The 15,232-nt window shown below is 41.2% G+C and overlaps 1 protein-coding gene across 1 annotated transcript in view; it reads left to right on the top strand.

Moving 5' to 3' along the window:
• The first annotated feature begins 1,759 nt into the window (after positions 1-1,759).
• The window catches only part of LOC129094992 (disks large homolog 1-like), a 98,032-nt gene continuing 84,559 nt past the window's right edge, over positions 1,760-15,232 (top strand). Inside the window, exons 1-4 of the mRNA XM_054603328.1 lie at positions 1,760-1,778; positions 3,046-3,216; positions 5,219-6,083; positions 6,787-6,883. Coding sequence (XP_054459303.1) covers positions 1,760-1,778; positions 3,046-3,216; positions 5,219-6,083; positions 6,787-6,883 — 1,152 coding nt within the window. The remainder of the gene's footprint in view (positions 1,779-3,045; positions 3,217-5,218; positions 6,084-6,786; positions 6,884-15,232) is intronic.

Below are 15,232 nucleotides of genomic sequence, written 5' to 3'. Positions count from 1 at the left end.
GGAAATCAACTTACTTACTTTCTATTCCACAGTTTGATGAGAGGATACATACTCAATTTGTCTCTCTTTCTCCAGTGTAGAGATACTGTAGGTCTGGGAAGTATTAAGCCTAGCTTAGCACCACGATGGAAGCAAGGGGAACCAGTTAGCTTAGCTCTAGCAAAAGTGGAACTGCCTGACTTCTAACAAGGGCTGCAAACGTACCCTTTCATGTTGTGTTTTGTCCATTTTAACCTTTATTAGCCTCCGTTAAAGTTAACTCAGCTGTTGTTAGCTGAACACTACTGTATGTCGAATGCTAGGAGGAAAACAAAACATTAACCACAACTTCTTTTTTCCACTTCCAATCAAATATTAGCAGCTACGTTTAGGTTTTAAAGTATGTCGAGTGTTCTATGGATGCAACCTAATAAACAGCACATGCATTGGAAACAAAAGAAAGCTGTATTGGCAAGACTTAATAGCCTACTTTAAAAATATGTTCTAGTGAAAATGTCTTCTTCCTCAACCTCCCATACAAATCTTATACATTTATGAAATGTTTTGTATTTAATTTAATCAAACTGTATCATGTTTGCTACAATGCAATTGGCCAATATCACCAAAAGATATAGTCTAGACAAAGAATGTTAGCTTGCTGTTAGCTTGTGTGCTAACAAGGCATTCACTTTGAACTTTCTGCAGTGCCATCATTGTTTAACTAAAAAAGTCCAAAGGACACACTCACTTCCTATCTTTGGTAATTGACACGGGTCTGAACTTGGACATGGGGACCAGCCTATGTTGCATACTAATGTTAGTGTACTCAACCCAATGAAACCATTTACCAAGACAATAACCAGAGTTGCATAAGGAGGAATTTTCCATTGGATTCCCTATTAGCCTACACCCTGCTTTTAAGATTGTGGTCTTATGTTGTGTGTGGGAATGCATGTGTTTACCATAAATAGACCACACAGACCAATATGTTTGCTGCAATAGCCTGACCAGAATGTAGGTTCATATCCGTAGCCAACAAGTCAGTTCAACATTCAATTTAGTCATCAAATGTTTGGCAACTGTCATTTAGCAGTAGCAGAATAAAAAAAGGTGGGGTCATATAACTTCCTCTGTGAGAGTACCAGTGTTTATAAACCCAGTACTGAGTGGATTACATGTGGGCTAGATCCAGCAGACCTTTTTTTTTTTGTTGCCCTGGAATATAAATCGGGCTTTTATCCACTGCACACACTATAGTTGCTTAACATGACAATACAAGGATCCTAGGATAGCAACTCAAAGACATGAGGAGCCAAACCTGGTGTTTTGAGCCGAGGGCATGAATGTGTGTGTGTGTGTGTGTGTGTGTGTGTGTGTGTGTGTGTGTTCATCCCGCCTAAGAACCGGTCGGACAGCGTTTGGAGTCAAGTCACCTGAATGAAGAAATGGAGGACTAGTTTTCCCAAAGCGACACAGAGAGGAAGAGTTAAAGTGAAAGAGAAGGAGATAGAAAAGAAAAAAAGAAAAGAAACGGGTACTAAGTCCACGCGGTGACTGTCACTGTTTGATATCAACGAGTCGTTTTGTTTTTTTCCTCCTCCGCTGCTGTGACGACGATTACCTTGGACTGTCAAACTCTTTTTAAAAAAAGTTCCTCTTTCGATGAAAGGACAGGTCCGTGTTAACAGTTGTGGTGTCAATTTGGTGGCACACTTTGGAGGCAGGCTGTCCCGGGACAGACGCGCACATCTGTAACACCACAGACACGCTGGGTGTCACCATGCCTGTGCGACAGAAAGGTAAATACATTGTTTCTATCTATGTAGTAGGCCTAAAGCTAAAGTGCCACATAGTATACTTTGTTAAACAAACTGTATCGAAACCACAACGACATGAAACTGTATCGCGAGCTCATCTAAGTGCTTTTACTTCACCCGAAACTTCTCTCAAACATCCAACATTTAACACAACATTGTTTATTTCACCTACAAAATCAATTGTTCAAGATATTTTTATTAGTTATTCTGACATTTAGTTAAACTCGGCACACAAGTAGCAATGCACCAAGTATTTCATTTTCATGTTGTATCTGCTTTTATTAAAATCTGTTAGTCGGTATGCAAATGTGATGCAAACGAATAGAAAGAGGGAATTCAGCTGAATATTTAGTTGACTCTGCCTGATGTTTATTGCATGCCGTATTAAAGTGTGTGACTGAGCAACTGATACATATGTGAAAACATGTTCTGCTTGTATAAATGCTGTTATAGATAAGTAAACAATCAATACTTTAAACGCCGTGTGGCATTCAAAGAAGGCGACATTCCTTAGTGAGACTTTGATGCTGTCAGTGCTTCCGGTTTGATCAGCTGTTCAGAGGGCCAGAGACTTGAATGTGGTCTGCACCTTTCTTTAACAACCATCAACCCTGTTGCCCTCATCTCCTTTTGCATCAGACTTACATTTAGCCATAGTAGCCTAATCAAAACGTAATTGTTGTAACCATTTCCAAACTAAAACTTTCCATAAATTGGCTGATTTAAGATGAACTAAAATATGATACAAAATTCCAGGTTTCAGTTTTATTGCACTGTAGTAAGAATAGAGATGCATTGTAGTCATATTACATCAGCAGCTGAGGGTTAACATGCGCCTTGATTCACCTTTCTAAAGCAAACAATTTTTTACGTTCTCGTAAATTACTGAATGAGTACTTTATATACTTTTCCTTTTTTTAATTGCTGTCAAATTTGCAATTCATCATAGATGTCAAACAGTGAAAACTGGCAGTAGTTGAGATGTAAGAGAGGGAAAAGTAAACATTCGTCTGACAAAGTTGTTTCCACGCTCGCTATATGGAGCCAGGTGTTATCAATCTATCTCTTATTAACTTCACCCCGATGAAGACCCTGTGAGGCCTGAACCAGCCCTGGTTTTTAACCATAATAATCGTCAGTTAAATCGAGGCTTTTATTGTACATTAATCTCCTTGCTCTACTTAAGAGTGCCTGGAGAATTGTATCTCTCCTTTTTCTGTCATTATTTACCTGTATATTTTGTATTTAGACGCTCAGCGAGCCCTGGAGCTCCTCCAGCAGTATCGGGCCAAACTCGACCAGAGGCAGCAGAGCCAGAGCCGGACCGGACAGGGCCACGTGGAGGAAGATTCCCAGCTGCAGCAGTCTCTGGACAGAGTCATCAATGTCTTCCAAAGTCAGCTCTTTAGCGCTCTGCTTGGTAAGGATAGCTGTTTGTTTGTTCACTCTTCTTCTAAACTTCCAATTATACCTGGTATTACAACATGAGCTGTTGGTTAGCTTTGTTTTTAGCTTTTTTTCCCTTCTAAACAGCTTGTTTACTCTCCTTAAATATTTGGATTTGACATCTCTATGTATACGTTTCTGCCCCAGGTCACATTTTACAGTACATACCAGAGATCAAGGTATTTAAATCAGCGTAGTTTAATGTTGGATTACATTTTCTCAAAACCTTGAGGAAGAAAACCGAAACTGTCTGTGTAGATGTTGCTGTTTTTTTGTGATTTGGGTGAACTCACCCTTTAGCTTGGTTCTTCTGCTGGTCTCCACAACAACACTGCTATGTGTTTGGGATTGTATATGAAGACGTAAAGACAGGTGCACATGTACAAATGAAGATTAGAAGGTTTCGCTATGAGACAGTAGGCTTATAGGCCAGCAGACAGAGCAGGACCGACATTAAACGTGCACTGTGGTAGCATTAGTTTTTGGGGTGTCCATGAGATCTTGTGCTATCACATGACTGTTCACCAGAAAATTGGGATCAGAAGAAAAACATGTAGGCGTGATGTGGCCTGTCACAGAAAACACAGGGCCCTTTGTAGAAAAGCATGCATAGATTTAGAGAATGTGTAGCAACTTTAAATTCCTCCCAACAGTTACCAGTCTGTGTCTAACTGGTTTACTCTGCTTGTGGTGAGCTTTTTCTTTCTAGAAGGAAAACACTGAGGTTTAACAAACTGGTTCTAAATCCCTGGTCCCACCTGCTTTGCGCCACACCCACACCTTTAGCTCTTAAAGTAACACTCCTTTCTCTGTTTTGTCTGTGTGCTCTTTACTAAATATGACTTCCTGTTTGTGACTTTGACCTTTAATCAAGCTGTCTCTGGTGTTAAAGCTCTATCTTAACTTCATCTATCATGTTATATGTTTGATATCTACTGTCCGTCCATGGAGGTGGTTTTGTGTTACTGTACTTTCCAATCCTTGATGCCTGTTTTTTGGTACCTTTTTTATGAATTGTACTGCTTAATTCCCCGTTCACTCTTCTTCTTTGCTCTTTACACATCCTCCTCCAACTGCCTGTAGATTCCCTGTTCTCTTCCCACATACTGTACACTACCAGGTGTATGATTTGGTGTAGTCAGTTCTGTATGCGGAGAGGGGGAAGTGAAGCCTCTAATCATAACATTTTCTAATGTGTAACAGTCGCTGATGTGCTTTATTAGTGCGCTTACTTCTCAAAAAGGGAAATGACCCTAGAATGAACTATTCCTCTTTTAAGTGGGGAACCCTGAACTCTACATGAGCTACTGTTCTACATAGTTAAGGTGGCAGTGTCCTTGTGCTGCCACTAGAGGTCAACAGTGTATTAGCTGAGACTTTTTTGTGACCAACTTCAATTAGCTTGCGTCTGATTACGATGTACAATATACAGTGGTGATATTAGTAGACATGTAGGTTTTCTACAGCTTTACAGGGCTGCTACAGAAATTATTTTCATTATAGATAAATCTGTTTGATTAGTTGTTCAGTCTGTACAATGTCAAAAAAGAATGTCAATCACAGCTTCCCTGATCCCAAAGTGAGATTTTCTTGTTTCTGTTCAATGAACTGTCAACAACCGAAACATACTCAGTTTAGAATGATATATACATCCTGAATTTGGTGAAGTTTAAACTAGAAAGTGTTTTTAGTTTTGCAGTGATAAATCTCCGGAATGATTAACTGATCATCAGTTTAGTCAGAGCTTAACTTTCGTCTAATCAACTAATAGTTTCAGCCCTACTACTCTGTATCCTCTGGAGAAAATATCACCTCAGTTTGATGATATTACGTCAGTTTATCATTCATTGTAGTGTTCATTCATTCATTCATTCATTCATCCATCCCTTCAATGTGTCAGTATATGTCTCATTTACTAATCCACTAAACCCTTCAGTCATTCATCACAGCTCTAATCTCTGCTCTTCTCCTCGCAGACATTCAGGAGTACTACGAGTTGACCATCCTTGCCGACAGCAAGAGTTCTGTTGACCAGATAGACGGTCAACTGAACGTCATTGCCTCTAGCGACCCGCTAACAGAGCTCCCATCCCAGCCACAGCTCTCCTCTGGTCCCCTTAGCCCCCAGTCTTCTGGAGGATCACCCCCGCCAAAACCCCTGTCCCCCAAACCAAAGTCAGTCAAGTCCCATGCTGCTCCACTCCCATCCGAGAGACCCACATCAAAGCCGTCTTCCCCTACAACGCAGTCCGTTTCGCCTCAGTCCCCGCCAGGCAAGGTCAAGTATCGTGCTCCTCCGCCTCCTGTCCAACCTGGAGCCTCCAAATCATTGGCATCAGAGACTCCTGTGCCTTCATCTCCCTCTAATGCCCCATCATCCCCCGGAGTCACAGTGAGTGGTGTAGGAACCCCCACCGGCTCCATAAAAAAGCCTCCTAGAGCATCGCTGAATGGAACAAAGCCACACCTTATTGCCACCAACTCTAATGCTTCCTCAGAAAGCTCTGTCAGCTCAGCCAACCGACAAAGTGACTCTGTCTCTCCAGACCCCAACCTGGTGACCGTCTCAGCCCTCATCTCCGGCACCATCCAGGGCTTTGTGTTTTCACCCACTCCAGACAATCTTACCCCCACCAGCACCACTCCCAGCACCAGCCCAGGTCTCAACAGATTCACAGACGCTACTATAGTCTCTACAGCTCTTCCGACCAGCGAGGACCCAGGCATAAGCAAAGTCACTCACAGCACGAGTCCAACGAGCCCCAACCGGGGAAAATTCACCTTCAGCAGCCGCAGCCCCACAGGTCCTCCAGGGCCTTTGACTATAGGGCCTCATCTGAGGTATGTTCAACATCCATATGTTTTATTTTTTATAAGGGTACATTAGCAAAACTAAACAGCTGTTAAGTGACATTTTAACACACTCAATGGATTAATTATCTCTGGATTTGAATAGAGACAATGGAGAAGAATAAATGATATGCCACAAACTATGCCAGATTTTTTTGTAATTTCCCATTGATGAAGTTCACGTTACTGCAGGTGGTCCTTTTATTCATTTGGTCAGGTATTGTATAGCAGCTATGCTACTCATGCTATCTAACTAATTTCTTCAATTTATTTCCACCAAAAACTGAAAACACAAAACCCTTTTCTAGAAAGATTTACACAATCGCTTGTTGTTAACACAGCAAAAACGAATAGACGAACAAACTGAATATGGGTTAATTCACACCTCTGTGAATTTCACGGATAGAAATTAATTAAGTGTGCATTTACTTAATTTCAAATGCCCCGAATTATTATTTATACATGCTTCAAAATATTTCTTTAAATTGAAAACTTGTGAACAAAAAATTATGCCAGATGCTTTATGTCATACTTTTTATAATAAAAATGCTTGTATGTAGCATGGGTAAGTTGACAGATATAATGTAACACTGCATTTTGTTAGCTATTGGGAATTCAGGTGTAATAGTAATGAATAATATCTTACAGTTTTCAGAGTTCACAGACTCCCTCTTTACTTAATCTCTGTTCCTAGTCCAACCAGCCCCGGGCCAGTAAAAGTCACCTCCACTAGCCCTAGCCATGGGCCAGCCAGCCCCAGGACAGCTACAAGCCCAGTGACCCCCAACAAGGTAAGACATCTCTGATTGTTTTGTGCAAGCAGAAAATCTCGCCTCGGTTGATAGCAGTGTATAATATGGTTTGCCTTCTATGCAAAGTTGATGGGTGATCCAGTTGTTGGGTGGTAACATTGATACGACACGAGGGCTGCTCCATTTTCTCCCTTTGCCTTGGAGAGCTTGTCATGTTTGGTGATGTACTGTGTAATACTCTTATTTAATGTTTAAATGGTCAACTGGCAGAGATGATCTAGTAGTTTAAATGGTCCTTATAGCCATGTCATATTCTGAGTTTTAATATTTTGGTTTTATTTTGCTGAGATTATCGTCAGCTAGTAAGTACATTTGTTGTGGTACCCTGTGGTGCTCCATTGTCGGCTTAACATTGCTTGTAAGATACATGCTGTCTATTTATCTTTTTGTCATATATTTGGTTGGATAAATCTTCACACGTCTCCTCTTGAACCAGTTGGAAAGGCTGCTGGTGGCTGCAGAGAGCAGAATTAGACGGACAGATCATTTATGCAGGCTGGCTGTTTTGAACATTGGCTTACATTGCATAACATAATATGACAAGGGGAATCAATTCAGCTCAGTAACATTTTATTCTCTAGTAGAGTCAGCAGAACGAGCTCAGAGAAGGGATCATGCAACTGGTTTTGTCTTGGTGATCTTTGCTGAAATGGTTTCTTCTGGTTTTGGCTGTTTGAACACTGGACCCTTTCTTGCTTCAAACTGCTGCTCATTGTCCACATCTCGGGAAAATTGTGCTGATAATGACTTACTATGCTTTACACTAAAGCGTTCAATGTAGTGCTGTACAGTATGTGCAGCGAAATACTGCTTTATTGTGTTGTTATTATTGGAGGTGGAAACTCCAGGTACATTCATATGCTGCTCATGTGTTACTAATTAATCCAATAATACTTAGAAACTGTTGTTAATGTAGTTTGTCTTTTCAGTTGTCTCACACTAAAGGGAATTACGTGTTAAGCGACCAAAGTTTAAATAAGGTGAAACACATTTTTGTGCATTTTTTCTTACCACCCATTATTGAACTTCTTTTAATAAATGAGATTACTTGTATTGAAAGGCTGTATTAGCAATTGAGACCCAATAACAATGTTCTTTTAGCACACATATAGCAGTGCAGACAGACTGACATCTGTCTGTTGGCAGCAGTGAGCATCATGAGTGCAGGGCCAGAGGAGGGAGGAGCGGGACAGAAGTAGAGTAGGACAGGAACAGAAACAAATGTAAAAAGTGTCTTTATGTGTTTTTGTTTTATGCAAGACATTTGAATATGAGACATTTTCCACCCAACTTTCTCTCTCTGCTCTGCTGGTCTTGTATAGTACAGTACATTGTTTCGAATCCCACATCCGTTGTAGTGGTGTCGTGTATCTAGATAAAGCCCGGTATCCTGAGTGAGCGAAATGAAATCCCTTCTTTGTGTGTGAAGCTTCAGGGTGCATGTGGAACTTGAACTTCCCTCCAATACCCAAAGTTGAAAGTAGAGCATCCATTGCTATACTGCTGTTACTGTTCACTCAGTCTAACCCCCCACTCCTGCCAGAGACTGACCTGATAAAACGTAGAGTGTGTGTGTGTGTGTGTGTGTGTGTGTGTGCCTGTTCATCCATGTGTATGCGTTTCTGCGTCTGTCTCTGCATGATTGCCACTTCTTTTCTTTGTGTGTGTGTGTTTTCTGCGTGTGTGTACGGATATATATATTCTGAGCCATGCACTCTTTGAGGTCAAAATGTGTCTACCAGCTGCCATAAAACGAAGGCAGCAGCTGGAAAACAAGAGGGCGGGCGGAGGTGCACCGGGACAGCTGCCATGTTTCCGAGACGGCCTCTGTTTTTGCGGAGAAGTCCTGTCTGGCTGCTCCGATGAAAGGACAGGTGGAGAGGACTTGAGAAAGGAGAGCAGAGCGAGAGAGTGAGGGATGAAGGAAGAGGGTGTGAAGGATGGGACAGAGACGGACAGGCGGCAGAAGGATCTCAACAAGAGCAACAAGCGGCCGAGGGGTGGAAGTTGCAGCTCAAGGATGTTTTGATGAAAGTTTGTAAGTCGGACCGGTGAGGATGGACTGCATCTGCATCCTCACTACCAAGGTGAGACACAGGAGGAGAGCAGACTGGAGGAGAGCAGAGGGGAAGGGCTGACAAGACGGTGGAAGCAGGGTGTGACAGTGCGGACGTACAGCCTCGGATGTATTTTCCAAATTACTCAATTTTTAAGGTTTTGTGATGAGTATCTCTCATGATGGCATTGATTCATTCATTACAATCCCCACTGTGATTTTTATGTTGAAATTGCGTGTGAATAGAGTGTGAATCCCTCACATTATTTTTGTGATTATCAACTGTCATCAAGATAGCATGATTTTAATTGAAAGTGGGACGGAGACCTGCTGTCCTTTTCGGGGGGGGGATTCAATTTAAAACATCCAAAGGAAGCATTTCAGGATCAGCAAATGATGGGAAGCTAAGTGCACCTGCCAACAATTAGCCATATCAAATTGACTACAGGTTGCTTATTGGACAGATGTTTTTGGTGTTCTATAGTTTGTGAATGATCAAGCTTTAGGCGATATCTTACAGGAACTGGCTGTCCTCTAGTGAAGCAAGTCTAATGGGAATGCCGAGCTGTTGCTCAGCTGGTGCTCTGACAACATGTGACACCCAGAGAGACAGTAAACTGGGTTGATAGGACACGCGCTTCAAACGACTAGCTCGCTGACTGATTTGCTGGTTGACTGACTGGTCTCAAGGCAGGAGAGAGCACTCGGTTTGCATGATAATAAGCATACATTATGCACACATGTGCATGTTTAGAAATGCATGGCCCAGTTAAAAGCAGCAGGCCCAGTGTGAGCCGGGATTGGCTATGGTGAGCGTCCTTGTCGAATTGATAGTTTCGCAGCCCCCCCGATTCTGGCATTGGAAAGGCATGGGTGGATGGGGTTCAGAAGCTGTTTGACAACCTTACAAACACCTAGCTTGAAGCAACAAGTACACCAGCTAAAGGAACTAGTGTGTGAGAGAAACACCGCCGTTACAGATCTTTGCTGTAACTCCTTATCAGTCATTACACTTGCATTGTGTTTCCAATACATCCCACCGTATTTGTTGTTCTACACTGCAAACTTATTGTCCAGACCTCACTACCTGATCCTGCACTTTCAAATACCGTAGTTTGTTGAATGTGTGGTTGCGTTCAGGCTTAGTCTTGGGCCATTCTCAATCTCATTATGGACTCAGTCTTGATTGTGCTTATTCATGGACTCTACTTATGTGTTCATACCCCATTGTCTGCTTGAAGGACACTCACTTTGACCTTGTCTAGGAACCAGTTCTTGAGCTTACTCATAAGCTGTATGGAGCATGATAACCTTTCCTCCTGCTGGCACACACACAGGGATTGTGAGGTTGACACTGGTCAGTAAATCAAACTCTCACTGCAGAGATGTTAATTCTATCTGATAACAATACACCTGTGAACTCAAAACAGACGCTGCATGGTATTGTAAGGGATCTGATGAATGATAGAAAGTGAGACATCCACACACACACACACACACACACACACACACACACACACACACACAGACACACACACACACACAGACACGCAGGGATTCCATCTCACATTCATCTGGTTAATCTTGTTTATCTCATTAAGATAACAGATTGAAAAACTGAGGGTGTTCCCTGAGTTCAAGACCTCTAGATTACTGCTAGAGGATGTGTTAATTCATCCTCCTTCATCCTGCTTCATTCATTTCTTCCTCCCATCTCTCTTTGACATCCTTGTTTACTCTTTTACTATCAACATTCTGGGTAAATTGAAAAAAAAACAAGTTTAAGAATGGAGACCCTTATTAACAATAATGTTAAAATTCAGTGAATTGCCATGGCTCACATATGAGCAGTCATACAAATAGATTCAACCAGGAAGTGCAGGCCAATCTAGTAGGTTAGATTTGCACCACTAATCATGACATAAATATCAACCTTAAAGATTACAGAGCAAAACTCATTGATGTGTTTATTAAAAATAATTTTAAACAACTACCAGACAAATATTTCCAGTCCTATCTTTGCTTGTGGAGGTTTGTATCAAACATACAGTATGTGGATTTACCTTTCTTACAATACTCTCTTCTCCATCTTGCCCAATCTTCTTTTCCTCTCCGATATATCCCGTCTTAAACCCCACCCTGGTTTTTATCAGTGTGTGATTGTTGTTTGGCCTTACCCAGTCTCACTGGCCTCCTGTGTTACAAGAGAGCAAGAGTCTCTCCTAAGAGGCTTACCTTAGGCTGCTAATAGACTTTACAGAGGTGGAGCCATTTAAGGAGGGACAAAGAGGGGGGAAATATGAAAGAGACGCACACAAAGACTGAAGGAAGAGGAGAGATCAAGTCTGCGAGCGAGTGCACGAGTTCCTCGTATATCTAGCATTTCTGGGTTATTTTACTGGATTTTGCCAGAAAACTCTGCTTCATCATTCTACCCATCCGTCCATCTGTGCAACTGTCCAGCTGGCCCTGTGATGTAACCGTGAGCAGGGGTCTCGGCTGACAAATTAATCAACAGAGAAAGCATGAGAGGAGCGGAGGAAGAGAACTTCCCAAGCAGCTGCAGGAGCTATGCATCTGCAGTAGCAATGTACTGCCGGGCCGCCGTCACTGGTTAGCGTCGCTTCACGAGACCCTCAGCGAAAGGTTAAGAGACCCACACCTGTTGGGGAGAATTGGACTCAGTCTTTAGGGTGTTTTGGATATCCCCGCCTGTAGAAGGGCTGACACCCACCAGGTCAGTGCGAGGGCTGCATGAGAAGATGGACCGTCGTAACTCTTCCTCCTCAATCAATGTAACGTATCTCCACTTACTTTAATTACAAGTCATTCTCTGACTCACCTGCTGCGGGGTTCATTTAGGGAATTGGCCTGAGTTATGTAATCATGGTTGAGAGTAGATAGGTCAACTGAGTCTAAATCACCGTAAGTAATGAATGACCAGCACGCTGTTACTTGTGTTTTAATGTGTGCTGTGTGTGAAACCCCCCATACAGTGTGTTGCATTTTTTTTGGGTTAGCTCTGTGTATTTTGCATACACAGTTTTTCATTGTTTTTTAAAGGTTTTAAAATGCGTCGAACAAAAATGTGAGATTATTTATAAAATAATATATAATAAATAATAATAATAAATACTACATTGTACAAAATCGTTCTGTATGTTTATCGCATTGGCTCTCACAGTATTTAAGCCAGTATCAACCTGTTTCCAAAGCCTCGGGTTAAGTTGGCACGTATATGTGTCAGTGTTATCGGTGCTTTACAAATTATTTTGGATGTGTGTCACATCCTTCTGTAACCCTGTGATCCAGAGTCTGATTCATGGTTTCACAGAACTGTAGAGATCAGCGAGGCTGGCCGACGACCAACAGGAGCTGAGTAATTAAGAGGAATTATTCCAGGGCCAGAAGTCACGACTTTAACATTAATGATAGCTGCCTGCTAATGCTCCATTCACTAAAGCAGCTAACCTGCTGCTTCTCCTCTGAACTTTTCAACCTGACTACAGTTTAATACCAAAGTCCACTAGAAATCCCATAAAGAAGGCTTACTTTACTCTTTGACTTCAAAGGTCACTATGTTTTAAAAGGGACACAAAAGAGCCAGATCAAATTTTAGCTCCACTGATTTGCTTTTAAGACCCTTTTTTTGTTTTGTTTTGTTTTGAAAAGCCTTGCAAAATGGTAAGTTTGATAACCTCAAGCCCATGAGTGAATTTCTTTTTCAATTCTTTTTTAGTTAACCTTTTCAAATACTTTCATATTCTAGTTTTTGTTCCATTTTATTAGCAGAAGGGTGTATGATGTGTCCGGAAAACCCAAAATGCATTTCGGGCCCTATCCCTATTAAAAGTGCTGCTAACTGAAGCTGTTTCTCAGCATATAATCTGTCCACATCCAAGTCCATTTTTTCCCCTGGTTTCACAGGAACAGGACTTAGCTGTGCCACCTCCTCTTGTTTAGCCACCTCAGCAAACAGGCTAGAGAGCTAACATTAAATTGTTCAGCTCATGTTATGCCTGAATACAGTCAGAGCAGCTAATCCCATTAAGCTGCTCACTAATCTCTAAGGAGCTACACACACACACACAGACACACTCACACACAAACAACCAGGCAGTCAACTGAGTTCAGTTCAGTTCACTTCAGTCTTATTATTGATTTTTTTTAGAAGGGAAAATTAAACAGCTTCTACTCATCATGGCTTTGTGAACTCATGACCCTGGGCCTGTCAGGATAGTTTAGAGCGACCAGGTCTGTCTACATGTGTAGTGTGGGTCAAAAAGATTTAAAAATGTTACCCATATCCCAGTCCCTTGTACTACTCTGAGGTACAGCTAGTATAAATACAACAGTTGCAGTGGAAATGATGTTTGTTGAGATTGACAGCGGAGAAGATGTTTAATATTTGGCCTTAGCTAAATTGCGGTCACCTTGTTTTCACAATTGTTGTGTTTACATCCATTAAAAAATGTCACGGTTATATGGCTATAACCCTACTCCTGTTATTTATCAATAGCTTTTCAAAACTAGTACAGTAGTTAATATTAAATTTACATTCAATACATGTGTAAAGCCATTCTTTGTCTATTTCCAGATCCAGAGAGACAGTGCAATTTATTGCTGCTGTCTTAAAGCTCATATACACATTCTTAAAAAACATAAGATTCTATAAGCCCCTTCATTTTGTTCTCAATGTCAGCAGAAATAGTAAAACAAAAAATCCTAAAATTATTTGAGATATAATTGAGATAAAAATAATATTTACAGCATATGGTTCAGGTCCTGCTGTGTCTGCGTTTCGCCACATAGTGGCACTGCATGTATGACAAACACATCAACATGTTGAGTGCTTCAATTTTAATTCTGCAGAGACTTGACACTCTTGACACTTGCTATTTGACCTTTGGCATTATAAAGTATTTAATAGATAACAGCCCATAAACGGGATAAACCTCTAACTTTTCTGCTGCACAGATATTCGTAGCTGCAGGGTTTCAGCAGCAGCCTGCGTGTCCTTGCATGGCATTTCAGAGAGGGAGGAAGGGAGATATATATTTAGAGAGGAAAATTCACTCATGTGGAAACTGAATACACAGCTGGTTAGAGCTGATCACATGAGTGCATTTGAAATGTTGATGTATGGCGTTTTTTTATTTTTTTTTATTGGTTCATGTGTAGAATGGAGAATCCTCCACCATTGGCTAGTAGTGAGTGTGTGAGGTTACCACATACACATACACACACTGTAGTTATTTCTGTGCTGGCTGACCTACTAATGCTAACATGTAGTGAATGCCTGCTAGGCTCATGAGGTTGCATCCCCTGCCCCTCTCTCTCTCTCGCTCTCTCTCTCTCTCTCTCTCTCTCTCTCTCTCTCTCTCTCTCTCTCTCTCCATGTCTCTGTCTCCCATTTCTATCTCATTTATTTTGTTCTTTCTTCATTTATTTTGTCTACTTTCAGTAATTTGATGTGTGATTTTTGTAAATGTGACATTAGATTCTATCTTTAACCTCATATTAATATGTTATGAGCCACATGAGCCAAAACGCCCGTGGTGATCCCAGATGTATGAATGTATTTGTGTGTGTGTGTGTGTGTGTGTGTGTGTGTGTGTGTACAGCTCCATCTGTTCCTCGCCAAACACAGAGCGACTCTCAGGACAGCTAGCTTATCACAGGAGCCAAGGCTTTCGGAAGACTGGCACTTGACCCAAAGCTGACTCTTTGAAACATAAAAATAACTTCCTGGTTTTCGGAAGGGATACATGAGTTTTCATATATATATATATATATTGTCAGGCATCACGTTACTCATTTCATGAGCGCTCTTACATTTAGTCTTTACTTCAACACTCCTGGGAGTAACTCTTAAGCTCACTGCAAATGTGTATTTGGAAGAAATAGAGGAGCTAGGTAGTTGGCCTCATTGTTTGAAGAGTAATAATATTCAAGATGTTCAGTGGAAAAACCTCAAAGCAAGTATAGAGCTCCAAAAATGTCACCAACAAATAAGTAAACTCTGAACACACACAAAAGAGGACTTTGATGAATTACTGGTTTGAAATTAGCCCAAATTTAGTTAACTCTGAGAGATTACAAATTCATAAGCAATCATATGAAAAAAGATATGTCAATGAGACAATAAGAAATACAAGGACGCTAAGAAATAGTGTGAAAAAATGGTATTGATGATTGATGCAACCACAGTGTTCCCTCCGTGTAAATAAAGAACACTTTCTAGAAATGTAATGTACAGAGAGATTTGAAGC

This window comes from Anoplopoma fimbria, chromosome 8 (assembly GCF_027596085.1).
Source record: "Anoplopoma fimbria isolate UVic2021 breed Golden Eagle Sablefish chromosome 8, Afim_UVic_2022, whole genome shotgun sequence".
Classification (NCBI taxonomy): domain Eukaryota; kingdom Metazoa; phylum Chordata; class Actinopteri; order Perciformes; family Anoplopomatidae; genus Anoplopoma; species Anoplopoma fimbria.
The sequence above is the reverse complement of the archived record's forward strand: the minus strand, read 5'-3'. Positions and strand labels throughout refer to the sequence as shown.